The 19,635-nt window shown below is 36.6% G+C and overlaps 1 protein-coding gene across 2 annotated transcripts in view; it reads right to left on the bottom strand.

Annotated features, from left to right (window-relative positions):
- ATRX (ATRX chromatin remodeler) overlaps positions 1 to 19,635 on the bottom strand; it is a 148,174-nt gene that overhangs the window by 9,104 nt on the left and 119,435 nt on the right. For both annotated transcript variants that reach the window (XM_067548252.1, XM_067548253.1), the window contains 3 exons: positions 17,881 to 18,058; positions 16,342 to 16,536; positions 763 to 912 (listed from right to left, as the gene is read on the bottom strand). In XM_067548252.1, the coding sequence (XP_067404353.1) occupies positions 763 to 912; positions 16,342 to 16,536; positions 17,881 to 18,058 (523 nt within the window). The remainder of the gene's footprint in view (positions 1 to 762; positions 913 to 16,341; positions 16,537 to 17,880; positions 18,059 to 19,635) is intronic.

Below are 19,635 nucleotides of genomic sequence, written 5' to 3'. Positions count from 1 at the left end.
AAATACACACAGAAGTCCACCATCAAAACAGCAAATGATGGACATCCAGCTTTTTCATTTTTCATAATCTGTTCAGTTTTATAGAAGTGATATTTAAAATGACCATCTTACATAACATTATTCAGAAGCCCATTTTCAAGCCAATAATAGAACTATTTCTACAAGGAGGCATTATGCCTATAAAAAGGCTTTCAGCTGGATTTTTCCGGAGGTCTGAAAGCCTTGCAGCACTTCTCCTTACAACCGGCTTCCCCACAGCACTTTGGGGGTCACTTAGCAGGAAAGCCCTCCTGCAGGAAGCACACTGTTTGAAGCCCAGTTACCAGGGCATGTCCTGCTCCGGGTAAAGTCCCAGCCAGGACTATCCCTAAGTACCTAATTACCATTAATAACAGTTATTAAGCTAACTAATTAACACAAACAATCATGCTTTAAAGATCAAAACAAGGGGAATTAAGCACTTGCAATGCAAGCACAAGCAGATCCAGCAACCATCACAGGCGGAAAGAAGGAATTGAAGGGGCATAGGGCCAGCAGCACCTCATATACCATGGCATGTGTGCGGGACTCCAGGGGGCACAGGAGCCAGCCCTACAGGATCTGCTAAGGGGAAAAAAGTTCTGGTAACCATGCATGGACACGTGCACACACCTATAAAAGAATGGACACGAGCAAGCACTCAAAGAAGAATTTTTTTTTTTTAAACTGAAGGTTAGTTCCACACACTTGACACCCACTTTAAGTTAGGGCAGACATCTTTACCTTTTTTTCAGCTTCATATTCTGCCCATGCTGCCTTCCTTTCCTCTTCGGTCAATTCTTCTTCCTCTTTATGGTCTAGGAGGGAATCATGTTCATGATAGCCCACGATTTGTTCTTTGTGGATCTGAAGCAATTCTGCCAGAACTGTATCCTGTGTAAAAGAAAAAAAATATCATGATATGAAGGTCACTTGTTAAACATTTTATCTGCAGTAGTGCTATACTATATTTTTGTTGAGCATGTGCAAGCCACACTTCTTTGACTTGACTTTCACAAATAAGAGCTCAAACACTTCATATATAAACAAAAGTAAAAGAAATTAAAAAACAAAACAAAACCCCAAATGCTGTTTTCCTGATAGAAAATGTAATGGAGAAACAACCTCATGCAACAGGTGATATAGTCAAATCACTTAATGCATCTCTACAGTATGCCCAGATTCCACAGTGACTGATGTAGTACAAGAACCTAAACAGAATGAAATGTGTCAAATAATTGCTTCTTTAAGAGATGCTTGTACCCTGCCCCTGACAGGAGGCAATGATAATTCCCTTCAATGATGAAATAGAGCCTTCCTGTTGAATTTTATGAGTTAGAAAGTATTTGGGTCGAAATTGCATGTTTCAACCCCGAAACTCCAGAAAAAGTTTCATGACTATGCCACCAATAGCCAATGGAGAAAGCCACCTTTTTCAAAATGGCAAGATGCATGTTGGGAGATGTGGTCTCCACACCTCTGTATTAAAATGTCACATTTGGTGAACAGGCCATGCTTTGGACACTCACATTTTATACTTTCCTAATACTTTTACACTTTTATAATAATTAATATATTTAAATGACCTCAGTTGCACAAAGTCCAGACTGTGTTATGGAGACAAGTATTTATTCAGCATTTTAGAGGACAATCCTCTGAATACATTTACTTATATTACTCATGGGCACCTGACTCAATGCTGAGCATGTTCAAGTAGGAAAGCTGCATGACGTGGTAACACTCAGTCCAAAACTTGTAGGGTCTGACTTTACTTCTTTGACCACCCTTACAAAGAATTATAGAGCATACAATGGGATACAAACAAAGTGATTCTATGTTCCCTTGCTACAGAATTATTATTATAACTACAAATGCATCTAAAAGCCCCAATCAACTCTGTAGCAGTATGGTGCCAAGCACAGGACAAACATATAATAAGAGACAGTTCCTACCATGAAAAGCTCACAGTCTGGATACAAAGGGACACAAATACAAGGAGAAGATATGGAACTGATCCACAGAGAAATAAAGTGAGATCCAAGATCACACAGGGAGCCTGTGGCAGAGCCAAGAAGTGAACCCAGATATCCTGAATTCCAATCCATTGCCTTAATCACAAGTGACTGCTATCTGCTTCTACACTTTATACTGCTACAGACGGAAAAACAAACCAGAATTTTGAGTATTAAAGCAGTTAACATCTTTTTTAAAAAGTCAACCTCTGTGCTTCATCCTTATCCTATCAACTGGCCTCTCCGTGTGGGAGCCACCCTTTTCTCCTCCAGCCCCTCAGGAGCAAACTCTGTGATATATCCGTGTGACTAAAGGGCATATGAATCAAGTAATAGGATTTAGGGGAAGAGAAAGCATGTGGTAATGGGATACACAGAAAATATTTGAGAGAGGTGGGTGAAAAAGTCCAGAAGAGATTACAAAATTAAGTTAACGCAATAAAAGCTTTCTCAACATACTGTAGCTGTACATTAAGTGTGTGGCGGGTTCTTAAACATGCATATGCATTAGTTTCCATGGTAACACTATTACTGAAAACAATACTGGAATATAATCCACACTCATTTGGCCAACAGAGTCATCAAAATGTGGTTTAAATTACATGCAACTGTGTACATTTACTTTTCTTTGTCTAAACTTTATTTTGTATTATATAAAGAGATGAAGCTTGAAAGCTACGTAAGATACTGCCATTGTGTTTTTCATAAATGTTTTTACACTGAAAAACGAATTAATTCAATTTTATGTGAAATTCAGCAAAAAAGAAGTATTCATTTGCATTAGTATACTCCAAAGTTTAAAAAAAAAAAAAAAAAGCATTTATTAATATGGGTTTTAGTTTGATACTGAAATGCATTTTTCGTGCTGCAATGATAACTGTAGATCTGCTGAAAAATGTTTCCAAACTTCAAAAATGTTTCTCCTAGTTGTCATTTTCAACTTTTTATGGAACTAATGCAACAGAAGAATAAATACATCTAAAAGAAGAATAACTCATGAGGGCACACAACCTATATACTGAGTCATAAAATAAATACCTCTTCTCAACCAATTAATTCAGTGACTTATAGTAAAGGAGCAGAGAAATTTACTATTCTAGAGTTAGCAGCTTTTTAAGAATTCACAAATTGTCACTTGGCTAAATCATGGACAACTAATGTTTATATATTACAAACTACTGCTAAAGAGATACTATGCCCAGCTCAATCAGAATCATCAGTTTTATCTGATTTTTCAATCTGCATTAAATGACCTTAACTCAGCCATTTCTGCATTTAACAACATAAAGCAATACTGTGACACCAAGGAAGGAGTAGTCAAAAAACAGACCATGGGCCAAATCCAGACCACCAAACACTTTTGAATGGACCCCAAAATCTTTTTATTTACTTATTATTATTGGGTTTTTTTATTATATTCTCTGGAGTCTGGACCTTGGCTATACCTTGACAAAAATAATTATCCCTATATTAAATTGCTTGCTTTTTCTGGTTGGGGGTGCTGGTGGTGGTACTGGGGACATGACAACAACACAGGAATAAATGAGAAAGGGTGCACACTACTGGCTGCTCCTAGGGCACTGTATCTGAGGCAGACACAATGCCTCTAGGAGCATGGGCTTAAGCAGCACCTCTGTCCACCTGGCCTTTGCTCTGCTCCTGCATCACCACTTTGGGAAGTCTAGTGCCACTGGTCTTAAGTGATCAAGTGACAACTACTTGAACATGTCACTTTGAACATTCCTGTTTGAAAATTAAAAAGCCCAGGCAACAATTGTTGATTTGGGGGGAAAATCTTTTAACAGAAAACATTGCTAAATCTCTCCACCAGCACATAACCCTGTGAGAGTTCAGTGAAAAAATTGTGAGAATCTATTTAAAAACACTATAGTAGTACTCATAAGGCATGATTTATTTAAAGCACCCTACCTCAATGCTGAAAAGCCCAAGTCAAAGGAAAACATAACATCTGAAATATGATAAAAATATAGTAAACTGAGAACGTTCTGTTTAAACTCTCTCTTCCAAGAAAAGATGATAGCTCCAATGTGCCTTCTAATCTTTTAATCTGCTGTTTTACAAAACTAAAAACTCTTTGAAGTGCCTAAAACTTCACTTCAGTCTGGATTAGATAACTAGTCACCAGCATAATAGAAATCTACACAAAGCCCACTGCATATACAGTAATTATTTCTATACTTACATCATCTAATTTTGAACCACTGATTAATCAGCTATGGTACACCTGTTATGCCTTTCTTGGATTGGCAGAAACAATTTTTAATGTAGTCTTATTTGGAAAGATGCAGACACAGTGGATTAATAAAAATCTACTTTTCATCAATGAAAGTTAAGGGTAATTTAACAATTTGTGTACTTTTAAACAGAAGTTTAATATATAAAAATAGCCTTTTAAACATAAAAATCAAGAATTGTATCTGCCTTCTTCATGGTTCCTTTTTTTGTAATAGCACTGTTAAAAAATAAAGTAGTATCTATATAACAAGATTCCAAGAATGTCAGTCTCTGTGTCACTCTGAAGCCACAAATGTCGGCTGAGTCGGTATAAAGTGATGGACACACCTGTAAGCACGGTTGAGCGCTCTCTTTATTTAGAATATCACCAGATGGAATGTGAGAGTCTAAAGGTTTTGTGGAGGTTGGAATATGACAGTTGATCAGAAAACATGGGAGTAGCAGCTATGTGGGGCAACAAAGAGGTAGCTGTGCCGCCAGTCAAGGGGCACCTCTGTGTACAAACAGCAACATTGCTCACTATAACGCACGGGAACAAGAGCTCCATTTTCAGCTTTTTCACATGACTTTATGAATTACACCTGTGCAACAGTCAGGGCTTGCGGTTACTAGTGTTAAATTAAAATCCTAGCCATGGCGCTCTGTTTTACAGAAAACCAGAATCTCAATCTCTAACTGACTAGGAATACTGACGAGCCAATGTGCGCGCACAGTCCTTAGAAAACATATTATATCACAGCAGCTGCTTGTCTGTGTGTTAAAAGGGTAGTACTGAAGAACATATCATTCACAGTCCACACAAAAATTGCATTGTAGCTACATGTTAACTCTTTTGAAGGTGAGAGAGTCACACAATCACTAGCCTTTATACTACCTCATAAACAAGATACAATGCAAGATCTAGCAGTCATGCCATCTCTATTTAAAAAAAAAACACAAATTGTTATGCAACAGTGAGGTCAGTACTGTTAAGTGCTACTCAAAAAAGAAGATGTAGTAGTATAATCATCATTTTTAAAAAAAGCAAAATTAGTGGGTGTTAGGAGCCTAAATACCTTTAAAAATCCAGCCTTATGTAAATAAGTAGTTCTAATACCATGCTCACCACACTATTCATTCGTACACACCCATGAACTGAAAATGTATGTTCTGGGCAACTGTCTTAACATTGTCCCTGTAGTGACATCTGTAGGAATAAAATTGTAACCCTGTAGATTCATTCATAGCTGTGTTCGTAGATTCATTCATAGCTTTGTTCATTCATACCCTTATTTGTGTCAACCTCTATATGGTATTATTGCAAAAGTTGTTTCCAGCCCTTCATACCCAGAATGTATAATCACCATCTCACAATTCTGTCTAATATTTGAACTCCTCTCAGCCGTACTCCATATTGTAAATGTAAAACCCCATTTTGAACAAATGTATTCCACTTTGTACAAAACTCTTTCTAAACCTTTAGATGAATAAGTAACTTTATTTGAACAAGGTGTGAATGGAGAGTATATGTACGTGTGAACCAGACCCAAACTGCAAGCTTGTCCTGAAGAAGTGTGGAGTCCACCCTAATGGCTGAAGAGTGCAAACATATCCCTAAAAAGCAAAAGAAGAATCCACCCCAGAAAACAAAAGAAAAACTTAATCGAGACACCAAGAATGAGCTGAAAGTCATGTCTGCTATTGTCCGGCAATCAACGGTCACAGAGAAGCGATGTGACACATCCGAAGTAAAAAACCTATAAAAAGACTGGGTGAGATTACAAGGCTTTGGGGAGAGTAACGTTTTGCACACCATTAAAGAAAAGCGTTGGTGCGCACCCGACAAAGACCCCACTCTCCTCGTGCCCAGCTTCCCTGGCCAGGTAGCTGCCACGAGCCACGAACTCCAGCAACGGACCCAAGCTACGACCTCAAGCCACGATCAGGACTGGTAGCTATATAACTACAGAACGTTTCCTGGTGTGTTTGGGCGCGCGCGCACGCGCGCATAGGCTTAAGATAGTTTAGTTTCTGATGATAAATGCGGCATACTGCCTTTTCCTCTTGAAATAGTCCCGAGTGTTTCATTTTGCACAACACATCTGCCTCTAATCTACCCCCATTATATTTCATAACAAGGATCTGAGACTTCAAACCCTTATCTGATTAAGGATGGTAAAATGAGGCTATGAGTGTATGTTTCCTTTCTAATAGCACTTTGCAACCATAACTATAACTGAATTAAGTTTTTCGTCGTGGAATTTCTATGACTTTTGTAAGAACAATATGTTTTTGGATTACACATATAAATCTCATGAAATTGAAACCAGTTAAATTTTTAAAACAATTCAGATTACACAATCATTTGGGTGAATTCTATAAAAAAATCCAAAGAACTTAAAATTTTAGAAACAAATTTCCATCTCCTTCCAGTTAACCTTTGAATAATGTAACTAGTTATGTTATGGAAACATACATGTTATATATGCAAATTTTGCATAAATATTTCCAGTGTCAAGTATTTGCCAATCAACAGTGGTTATATTTCAGCTTGCAAGCGTCACTGCTTTTGTTTAGTAAGAAGGCTAAAAATGTACACAAGTTATGACAAATCCCTTGATATCCATCAATCCAGAAATCTGAAAGGTGAGTTTTCCCCTGTTCAATATTTGATTAGAAGTACTACATGTCTTGCACTTGTTAAAGTTCTGTGATTTTTTTCATTTTTACATAATCTAAATTATGATAAATTTTCACACAAGAAAGGATGTCTAGATCACAAAAAAGACCCACAGTGAGTCTTAGAGTCAGGGTCAACTGACTCGGGCTTATGCTATGGGGCTAAAAATATCAGTATAACCGTTCAGGCTCGGGATGGAGCCTGGGCTCTGAGAACCATCCCTCTCGCCAGATTTCAGAGCCCAGGCTCCAGCCTGACCCCATATCTCTACACTGCTAATTTTAGCCCCATAGCACAAACCCGAGTCAGTTGACTCAGGCTCTGAGACTTGCTGGCACTGAGTTGTTTTTTTTTTGTTTTTTTTGCAACATATGCATCCCCATAATGTCTCCAAATATTGCTCTTTACTCAGAAGCAATACTGTTATATTAGAAAATCTGATGTTAAAACATTCCCTGTAAAACTGATGTTTTGTGTTTTTATTATTGACGATCACTTAAAATGCAATGCCCAAGTAATGAGATATTGTAAAAGCCCATTATGGTGAAAATGGTAAAACACAGATGTATTTAACTACCAGTAAAATTTTACATGCCATGATGTTTAAACATGTAAATGTTTGTTATATACAGAATAATTTTGGTAATTGCCAAACAAATGTATATACGCCTGCTTTTTGCCTTGTGGATCTGGTACATAATTATAATGATATTTTTCACCCCACGAATTACTCTTTTTAAGGAAACTGTGTGAAGATGTACGTCTCAAATTTAGAGTGCTAAGAAAATACAAACCAAAAGTTCAGAGACACTGGTAATATTAGAGAACTGGAAGTTTTTGTTTTTCTAACCTATACAAAGTTTTTAATTATAACATTTCAAAAAGCACTAGAAAAATCCTAATATACTGAAAGCAGAAGAATTTACAAACAAATCAGCTGCTCAAATAAGAAGCTAGAGTGTTGAAAATAAGGTTTATAAAAGAAGTCTAGTCTCAATATTAATATGGAGTCCCGAACAATTTCTTCCTAATGTATACAACTCCTTCTAGCAGAGCTGGAAAAGCCTTTCTATTGAGTTTTTATGAGGTCAAGAAGTGTGCTGGGTCTGCACTCTTCTAGCAAGAAACCTGTTCATGAGGAAACCTTAGAGAGAGAAAGATGGCTAATCCATGTTTAGATGGTTGCAGAGGAAGATGGAAGAGAAAACACGCCATCCGATTCACAACCTACCTCCTTTCAAGAACTAGCTTTAAGGGTTTCACTATAAATCCACTTAAATTCCCAAATGCATACTTTCAACATTTGTTCATGTATGGGAGTTTTTGGGGGGAGGAGAGGGGTGTTTTTCTGGATACTAGCTGTAGTTCCACATATTGCTTCTAGTACATTTGAATGATTACTGTGGTGCATTTCTTGCCAATGCCAGGATTACAGAGGCAACGCTCCTTATCTTACAATCTGCATGGTAATAAAATTGCACAATGACATCATTGTCCAGCAAACTATGCTTTGAAGAAATAAAAGCCAAAGAGGCCTGAACACAAGGGGGAAAATTATACCCCAAACCTGTAAAAAGCAAAACTAAAGCCTCACTTTAGCTTAAATGCCTATCTTGCTTGTCTGATAATTACAAAGGAACAGTTCTGTCTTTGTAAGAAAGGTATAGGCAGTGCAGAGTCAAAAAGAGGAAATGCAGCTAAATGTACTAGGTTTTACTGGCCTTTGTTTCCCTACTAAAGGTGGTAGAGATCAGATTGTGTATGCTAAATTTATCAGGATCAAAATTTCTAAATATTATGCAACATGACTCTGACAAAGATTTTCGTCTCTGAATACTGTGCAATTCATGAATATTATAATAAAACAAGTTTTCCTAAACAATTAATATTATATACCTCTTACTTCTGTTTTGACTTTTGCAGAAGAGCCAAGCATGAACTAGACACTGAATTTGTCTCGCTGTTAAAATTGCAGGTTTTACAATTATAAAGCTAGAAAAAGGCATTGCTATTAAAATTACGCTGAAATAAGGACAACACCCAACATAGCAGGAAAGTAACAGAGAAGTTCTAATGCTAGTGAACTACTTGAATTCAACCTATTACAAAATCACAGACTTATAGAAATGTAGGACTAGGAGGGACCTGAAGAGGTCATCTAGTCCAGTCCCCTGCACTGAGACAGGACTAAGTATTATCTAGACCATCCCTGACAAGTGTTTGTCTAACCTGTTCTTAAAAACATCCAATGACAAAGATTCCACAACCTCCCTAGGTAATTTGTTCCAGTGCTTAACTACCCTTACTGTTAGGAAGTTTTTCCCAATGTGTAACCTAAATTTCCCTTGTTGCAATTAAACTTACTTCTTGTCCTGTCCTCAGTGGATAAGAAAAACAATTTATTTCCTCTTTATAATGATCTTTTATGTATCTGAAGACCATCATGTCTCCCCTCAGTCTGCTCTTCTTCAGATTAAACAATTTTCTCAATCTTCCCCCATAGGTCATGCTTTCTAGATTTTTTTTTAAAATCATTTTTGTTGCTCTCCTCTGGACTTTCTCCAGTTTGTCCACATCTTTCCCTAAGCGTGTTGCCCAGAACTGGACACAATATTCCAGCTGAGGTCTTATCAGTGCTGAGTAGAGTGGAATAATTATTTCTCGTGTCTTGCTTACAACATTCCCCGTGATACAACCCAGAATGATTTTTTTTGCCAGTGTCACACTGTTGACTCATATTTAATTTGTGTTCCACTGTAACCCCCAGATCCTTTTCTGCAGTACTGCTTCCTAAGCAGTCATTTCCCATGTTGTATTTGTGCAACTGCTTATTCCTTCCTAAATGTAGTACTTTGCATTTGTCCTTATAGAATTTCATCCTATTTCAGACAATTTCTCCTGTTTGTCAAGATTATTTTAAATTCTAATCCTGTCCTCCAAAGCACTTCCAACCCCTCCCAGCTATGTATTATCCACAAACTTTATAAGTGTACTCTCTATGCCATTATCAAAATCATGAAGGTACTGAATAGAACCAGACCCAGGACAGATCCTCGCAGGACCCCACTTGATAGGCCCTTGCATCTTAACTGTGAATCACTGCTAACTAATTGTACAGTTTTCCAATCCGTTGTGTACCCATCTTATAGTAGGTTCGTCTAGGCTATATTTCCCTAGTTTGCTTATGAGAAGATCATGTGAGACAGTATCAAAAGCCTTAATAAATAAAGTTAAATAATATCACATCTACTCCTTCCCCCATCCACAAGACTTGTTGCCCCGTCAAAGAATGATATTAGGTTCGTTTGACATGATTTGTTCTTGACAAATCCTTGTTGACTGTTACTTATCACATTACTATCTTCTAGGTGCTTGCAAACTGATTTTTTGATTCTTTGCTCCATTATCTTTCTGAGTACCAAAGTTAGCTGACTGGTCTATAACTTCCTGGGTTGTCTTTATTTCCCTTTTTATAGACAGGTACTATATTTGCCCTTTTCCGCTCCTCTGGGATCTCTCTTCTCCTCCATGCATTCTCAAAGATAGTTGCTAATAGCTCAGAGATCTCTTCAGCCAGTTCCTTAAGTATTCTACAATGCATTTTGCCCTGCTGACTTGAAAAAAAAATCTAGCTTGTCAATGTAATTCTTAACTTGTTCTTTTCCTATCACCTCAGACCCTATCGCATTTTTATGGACATTCACGTTAGTCATCTGATGACTGCTAATGTTTTCAGTGAAAACTGAAACAGAAAAGGCATTTAAGACTTCGGCCATTGCAGGGTTTTCTGTTATTGTCTTTCCCTCTTCATTGAGTAATAGGCCAACCCTGTCCTTAGACTTCCTCTTGCTTCTCATGTATAATAATAAATTCACCAAACACCAAAAATCACAGATATTAGAAGGAAAATTGATGAAACTACAATAAGTAGGAACCATGGTTATTAGGACTGAAACTATAAGGGTGGAAGAAGGCTGGTGCATCCAATGCTACTTTTGTATAGATCAGGGTGGCCAAACTGTGGCTTGTGAGCCACATGCAGCTCTTTTACAGTTCAAGTGTGGCTCACAGAGCCCCCTGTGTTCACTGTCTGCCTACCAGATTGGGGTGGGGAGCTCTGAGCTTCTGCCCTACAGCAGGGAGGTGGGGCTAGAGGATTCTGCCCAGTGGGGAGGGAGGTCTGGGGGGGCCAGTAAGTTTGGCCAACCCTGGCATAGATTTATGTTGATGTTTGTCTTTATGTTAAAGATGCCTGGAGCCTGAAATAGGCACTTTTTAAACTAAGGTATAAATCAAAAGAAATAAAACAAAAATGAAACAAACAATCACAAGTAAGACACAAGCAACAATGGCATTAAAATATAAAATGTACAGATTAAGAAGCAGTCAGTATGGTTACTGGACTACTCAAGGATTTGTAAGTAAAATAACTCAGTGCTGGAAAGGATGGAACCAAAAAAAAAAAAATCCATTTGCAGCGAGGAGATAAATACAGCTAAAAAAAACCAGGGTGAACTGAAACCAAAGGAATTAAAGGAAAACTCCAAGGATTTATCTTCAAATTTTTCATAGTAAATTTAAAAAAAACTAATGAAAATATTTCACATATATAATCCCGATATAAAACTGTACCTGAGAAATACCCGATGAAGTTGGAATATTCTGATTGCTGCTAGAACCAGTCAGAAGTATTAAAAGAGGCTGCCACCTTGTGATGGCAAAGTAGGACAGGAACGAAATCATTCTCCATTAGATTTAATGAGAGAAAACACAAATTTTTTTAGGTCAGTTGGAACCTTACATGAATTTTTTCTCCTATAGTTTTTTTTTCTTTAACTATATTTTTCTTTGTAGGCAGATAGTGTCTAGGACTCTCAAGAGATGACAAGTAATTTGCATGCCCATATTTGACGGTCCTGCAAAAACAGTCTTACTGCACTGCACATCTCAACCCAATCCTCTTTGCCCTCTCCAGTGTAGGCTGCTTGACTAAATCCCAAAATTCTACTCATTATAAATTTATAGCTAATTCCAGTTGCTCACTTACATTACAGCAAGAGCTGTGGGGGGATGTAGCTGCTGATTTTGGAGGAGAAGAATATAGATGGCTAGTTGGTGGGGAGGAGAGGAGTGGCTGAGGAAAGCCGTGAGAATAATGCAACATTCAGGCAATGAACCTGCACTTGGGAGAAAGATTAAGGAGAGGAGTAGAAGGAAACAGTTGGTTTTGGAGTAGCATCCAGTTTGCAGACAAGAGATCATCTGAGTATGGAAAATAAAATACAAAGTTAAGGCATAAAATAAAGCTATAGAAAAAATTATGGCAGAATCCAATGTAGTTAAAAGCAGCAAAATGCCCGATTTCTCCCAATGAATCTAATGGAGATGGAGTTTAATTCTAATTTATGGACAGAAAAATGTCTGGTTCCATATTCAGAGTAATTGTTCTTTTTTATGTTTAATTTTGAAATAAATGTCAAATGAATTGTAATTGAAAAAAATATACAATTGTGAAATCATTGAAATATACATGAGTTGCTCTTTCACAAAAATTCCTGGGGCAAATACCTGAGAGGAAGAAGACCACTTTAAATTAATACTCTATAGTGGTTGAGCTACTGAACAGATTTTTTTTAAAAACTGTTTATACTTCTCAAAACTTTACATTTCAAACAGGTTTGTAAGGTTTCAGCATAAACTGACCCATGATACAAGGAGACAGTGGGTGTAATCTACGCAAGGGGTTCTCAAGCTTTTTCTTTCTGAATTCCCTCCCAATATGGTATAAAAACTCCAGGGCCCAGCGGGGCTTATGGGGAGCCTGGGGACTCCGGGCTTCAGCTATCAGGCAGGAGGGCTCAGGACTTTAGCCCTGAGGGACACTGGGGCTCCAGCTGCCAGGCAGGGCCCATGGAGGGAGCCCTACCTCCAATCCTTGACTCACCTCAGCAGGTCTCCCAGCCTGTCTGAGTTGGGTTGGCAGCACAACCAAAAATTGTAAGTCCAACAGGAGTTCAGCTCAAAAAATTTGAAAACCTCTCAGGGTGCAGGCAGGAGGAGCCAGGGCTCCCAGATCTTCTGAAACCAGCTAGGGGACCCCCAGGGGGCCACGAACCTCTGGTTGAAAACCTCTGATCTATACCACACAGTGCTGTTTGAAAACATACATTAAAAATTATATCCCTTCCTTGACAGAGTCATGATTTGTGCAAGTTTGTGCCGATTATGCAAGGCACTGAGTGTCTCCAGGGAGGTTCTGAACACCCTGAATTCCCAACTTCACTATGAGCTGAGGGAGCTCAGCACCTCACATGACTGGTCTTAAACTATCCTAGGCAAAAATCTAGTTGGGGAGGACTGAGAAGAGGAAAGAGAAAAGAAAGACTTATGAGTTAACAGATAACCAATATTCTGCAGCTAATTTTGTGAGGATACAGGAAATTATGTGCAAACCAAATGTAGAAGCTACTAAAATGAGAGAGAATTAGCTGATAATGTATAGCCTTTCACTTGAAAGGCTACAAATACTTACAAATACTTAGAGGTTTGTACATAGAATATAATGAAGTGCACATCCTTAAAAGAACACCAGCTGGCAATTGGACTGGAAAGAGAACTAAGGAACAACCAAGCAGAATTACAATATACAGAGATTTTCTTTTTTCTAAGAGGCAGACTTGCGTATAAGCATGAATTCACCCCCTCACTCTCCTGACCCTATCTGGATGATAGGAAGAGAACTAAAGAGTGAAGTTTAATATTTAAAACTAAACATTGACACAAATTGTTCTGAATATTAAAACCAGCCCTGAATGAGGATGAAAACTGTTTGCTCTCAAGAAAGATTGCCACAGCCAGCAATCTACTCTCATATAAAATAAATAAAAATTTCAAATGCTTAGGTTTTTTTTTAAAGTGTTTTCCAACAAATGAATGTTTAATTTTTTGTGCTGAGTTAAATTGGTACAACTTTTTGTTGAAATAGATTTACAAGAAGTCTGTAATTCCCTATATGCTGAATGGGTAATTTTTACTTTTGTGTTAAGGAGGATAACCTAACCTGTTGTCTGTCTGTCTCTTTACAACTTGCCCATCACTTTAATGGGATGTGGAATTTAGTTGGTGTTTGCAAATTTGTTCTGAAGATTAAGTATTATAACATCAGTTTGTCAATTCATATATCTGCCTTATTTTACACCCAAGTCTCTATGTCAAGATATTCATTCTAATGATAAGACTTTTTTTTTTTTTTTTTTAAACAAATCTATATTCTTGGAATTTATTTCCAATGTTTAACTCCTTAATGGTATTTTAGTATTCACAACTGGATGTAATCTTGTGTGCATTACTAAAAATTTTTCATTGGAAAATAAGTAACTTTTGGAGTACAATTATTACAGAAGATGGCTTGCTCAGAGTTCCAAAATCACTGATCATAATCAGTTCATTTCATGAATACCAAAAACATAAAAAATTTTACTGAAGAGGCATTTTTATATGTTATGAAGAAGTATTCTTAAGAATATACAAATATCCAGAGATGCATCAACTATTCTTTGTGGACCTATCAACATACAGTAAAGAAAATAATCAAAACAGCATAATATATTAACTTTAAAAATAATTATTCTTTTAAAGCAGATGTTAATGCTAAACAGAAAAAAAATTAAATAAATAGAGGGGTTATTTCATTGACACAAAATTACAATAAAGTAAGTATTAAGAAAAAAAGCCATCTGTGACTTACTGCTTGAATTGAAAAGCCTCATAATAAAAAGGGTTTAGATACTGTCATTAAAGTTTGTTTTCAAGTGTCTTAAATGACCGCACTATAGTTGCTCTGTACTGGGCTAACATCTCTGAAATCCCCCTAACAGCTGCATAGCAATCTAGGTGGTCAAGTAAAAATCCATCTCAAAGAGTAGGGTGTCTGGCCTAACACTTCAAGGAAAAACCAGACTGGTGTTTAACAATAATCAATCATATTCTAGTAATCTAAAAATAGACTCTCTTTCATTAAAAAAGAAATATTGTCAATCAAGAAGGAGAAAGCATTTTCCCACTCCAGACAATCAATCACAATCAATTAAATATAGTAGCAACCAAGTCATTTAGCAATATCTATATTTTCCTCACATGTATGCTAGAAACTTTTGCTCTTCAACTGCTTACAACAAATGTAAATTAATACCGTATTACATGGTTTTGACAACATTTCTATTTTATTGTATTCTTTCAGGTTCTTATACCACCCTCATCACTGTAGTATCTCAATGCCTAATAGAAGTATATTAAGTTTAATGAATAGCTTCTGCCATTAGTGGTTCTTTCTTTCTCCCTTCCTTTCCTCAGGAATTGTAAGGGAATAAAAAAAATTAAAAAGTACTTTTTTATTTGTTAGTATCAGCAAATGCAAAGAACGTGTCTTGCACTTGGTGGTGAGGTTTGTGGTGGTTCTTAGGTCCTGCAGAAGTTTGGTCCACTTAGTTCTTTTTTTCCTGTTTCAGCTGAATTAGTATTGAATGGTTTCATAATATTAATCTACCTAAAAAAAAGCCCTATTTTCTCCTAGGACCAACTGCCTAAGACTTACAAATAATACAGAAAGAAATATGATCAGTTTCCTAAGTAAAGGACCCACTTTTAAGTTATTTTATACATGGAAAATGTTGTATGAAATGACTGTGTTATATTAAGTGTGAGCCTTAGTTTCACAATAGGTTGGGGTTACTCAGGAATTAACCCTTATCAGACTATATTTAAATTACAGTTAATAAAAATAAATTTATCACAAACAATGACTATCTTAGACTTACCTCATTTTCAAATCTGTTTTGAAAACAATGAACAAAACAAGCGCTGGATGTATTTATGGCTATAACACATTTTCTTTACTTGAAGTTACTATAAGACTGACATAGAGATTGGCTTCAACCCTGAAGCACAAGGTTTAATAGCTCCTCCAAAATTTGTTGTCATTAATTGTGATAACTCTGAATATTCCTGACATCCATGTAAATATCCAATCCCTTTTTGAATTCTGGCCTCAATAACTTCCTGTGGCAACAAGTTCCATAGTTTAATCATATATTGTGGGAAAAAGTATTTCCCTTTTTGGTATTGAATTTCCCAACTTTTAATTGATTTGAAGGTCCCCTTGTTCTTGTGTTGAGAGTCAGGAAGAACAGAAGATGCATTTACCTTCTCTATGCCTTCATCATTTTATATATTTTTAATCATGTCCCCTCTTATTTGTTTCTTTTCAAAAGTAAACAATCCCAATCTTTTCATAACACTCTTTCCCTCACAAAAAAGAGAGCATGGTCCACCTGAACAAGCTTCAAAATTTTACTACTTTATGTTGTTGCTAAGTGCCAATTCTGTGAATTATTTTACCTTTGGCAGCATGGGTATATCTTTCTTCTTCTTCTTTTCTGAATTAGGGTCATCCAGCAAGTCTGGCTCAAAGGTATAGAGTTCTGTAAGCTCATTCATGGTAAAGTGACGCTCAACCTGCTGCTGGTCAACAACTCGGAAAGACAGTGATTGCTTCGTTACTTGACGATCATAGATCTTGTCCTCCATTGTTCCCTAAAAAACCCAAATATTTATTTTTATAAATCTCAACAAACAAATGGGTTCAAATTATTCTGTCACTGAAAAAACCAGCAATGGTAAGAACAACATGATTTTATCATCAATGTTTGTTCTATCACGCAACTAAAGAACTTTACCCCAAAACATCTCGCATGATTTGCTAAATTGTTTAAAAATGAATGTGGTCCCCGAATGAAACACCACAAAGGAATATGAACTGCTGATGCAACTAATGGTGCATCGCTATTTATTAGAGCAAGCAATATATTTTAACTCCTTTAGCCCCCTGAAGAAATCGGCTTTTGTGCAATCTCCCTAAATTGTAGTTTAAAAAATCTTAATATGAAAAAAACTGATAATTCTATTGCATTGTTCACCTTATTTTACTTTATTTTAAGTTAAAAAGAAAAATCACACTAACTAAGAAAAACAGATGAGCTACATTCAACCACAGCTTTTAAAAAGGCTTAGGGAACATGGGTCAAGGCTCAACTGAACATGAATTCCTGGTGTGATGTGGTGGCTAAGCAAATGTGATCCTTGGATGCATAAGCATGGGAATACAGAGCAGAAGTAGGGAAGTGTTGTATACAGCATTAACGTTCCATACAGATTTAATGAGAATTGTGTGTCTAGTTCTGGTGTCCAGAATTTTAAAAAGGATATTGACAAATTAAAAATGATTCAGATAAGAGCTACAAGAATGATTTAAGGTCCGGAAAAACTCTTACAATAAGTGACTCAAGAAGCTCAAGCTATTAAGATAAATAATTAGAAGATTAAGAGGTGAATTGATCAAGACCTATAACAACCTAAATGGGAAAAAATCATCATAATAGAGGGCTCTTTAATCTACCACAAAAAGGCAGAACAAGATCCAATTGTGTGACACTGGAGCTAGACAAATTCAAACTAGAAGTAAGGCACAGATTTTTAAACAGTGAGGTTAAATAGTAACAATAGTGGTGGATTCTCTATCACTTGGGAGTCTTTAAATTACAACTGAAAGTCTTTCTAAAAGATATGCTCTGGCTCAACTAGAAGCTGTGAACTTGATGCAGGAATCATGAGTGATAATCTATGGTACACATTATGCAGGATGTCAGACTAGCTGATCTTAAAGGACCCTTCCCAACTTAAAATACACAAAAATTTTCTTTTCTAGTGGTTTAGTACAATCTGGGTTTAAGATTGCTATCTGATCTCTGCAGGTGGACCTCTTTTCCTGTGTGGCCCCCCACTGACTTCAACAAGATGCTATAAAGGTCCATCTTTACAGATCAAACATCAAGAACTGAGCGTTAAAAGATGAATGAGAAACATCCAAATCATACATACCTGAGCCAAGAACCTGTACACAAACACAGGTTTGTTCTGCCCAAAGCGGTAAACCCTGAAGATACTCTGAATATCATAGGATGGATTCCAAGAGGCATCAAAGATAATCACTCTATTAGCAGCCACCAGGTTAATTCCAAGGGATCCTGCTTTAGTGGAAATAATAAACAAACGGCCTCTGGAACAACAAAAATAAATTATGTAATTTAATATTTTACAAAGCCAAACCAACTTCTCTTACCTTGGATTCCTTAACCATTATAAACATGAAGTTCTTGAAATGCTGTAACCTAAGTCCTCTACGGTCCTATTATGAATGATTTATAATGATATTAGCTATACCAAGTTAAACAATCATTTAAAAATGAATACATGCTGGTTGGTGTTACTGAAACTATTCTCTGGTAAGCAGACTTTAAAAATTCCTTGGCATGAAACTGTTTCTAGAACATCTTTTATAAAATGATGTACCTTTGCGTCTTTACATGTCATTATCACCCAAGATTAATTTAAAATTAACATAATGCAAAAAAAATCTCATGTAACATTTTAAAAAACACAAAATGCATGGATTTTTAAGTTCTAACTATTGTACCTCTTTGCAAGTATGTAATATTTTTATTACTGCGTACAGTTTTAACTTGTGATTTAACATGTAAGTAGCGGCAGTGTTATGGGAAAATAACTCAAGTCACTGATTACTGTAGTTTGAAGTCCCAGTCTTAACATTGCATGAATTTAGTTTGTTCCATTTAATTGCTTTTAATTTCTTCTTAAATATACAACTGGCTGCATTATAGCTATTAATTTGAATGTTCACATGTATATTTGGGAAAACTCATGAAACAAAAAAGAGCTTCAAATAATATTTACAATTGCACATACATATATCAGAGCAGAGGTAGTTCAGACTTGTTTATGAGGCACCAGAGTGTGGCCATGTCCCTTCTGACTTTACTCCAGATATGAACTTCCAATGCTTTATGGAAACTCTGAAACCTTATTAAATTAAACATGAACAACCATAATGCCTAATACAACTGTGTTAACTAAACAGATGGACCCTGCAGAAGCCATCATCAACATACCTGAAAAATTCATCTTGAATGAAGTGGACATTGGGACAGGTCAGACCCAGAAAAGCAGTAATTTGGTAAATTTTCCATTCTCAATCCTGAAAGTTCCCCAAGTCCAAGACATTTGGGATGTAGTGAGCAGCAAGAAAATATTAGAGAGAGGAAGACATAAGTAGGACAGAAGCAAACTGTTTCCCCTTCCCTAAAATCGGTAGTATTAATTTATTTTGAGACAACACTAGTTGGAGACACCTTTCTGCCTGTATTGCTATGTAAAAGTGTTGATGGATGACAAGGTGGTAGCTTCACAGATTTCTTCTGTAGTAGCTGATGCTTTTTCTGGCCAATATGTTATTGTGGAATAAGCTGAATAGTTTTTTCCCCCCCTCTCTCTCTCTCTCTCTCCTGGAATCAGTCTATCTGTGGCTTAATATGCTTCAGTGATACATTATTAGATCCACCTAGCCATTGGATGAATTCACGGCTAGACATTTAGGGTGAATGGAAATGAACAAAGATGAGGTTTTTCTATACTGATCAGTTCTACTCAGGAATATTTTAATTGCTCTTCTGACCATGTAGCATATGCTGTACTTATTCTTTCAGGTGTCGAGGAGTCAGGGTAAATGAAGACAAAATTATTTCCTATGAAGTAGGAAAGAGTTAACCTTGATTACCA

This window comes from Emydura macquarii, unplaced genomic scaffold, assembly GCF_026122565.2.
Source record: "Emydura macquarii macquarii isolate MOO-44397 ecotype Brisbane River unplaced genomic scaffold, CSIRO-AGI_Emac_v2 contig_1253, whole genome shotgun sequence".
Lineage (NCBI taxonomy): Eukaryota > Metazoa > Chordata > Testudines > Chelidae > Emydura > Emydura macquarii.
This window is presented reverse-complemented; position numbering and strand designations above follow the sequence as displayed.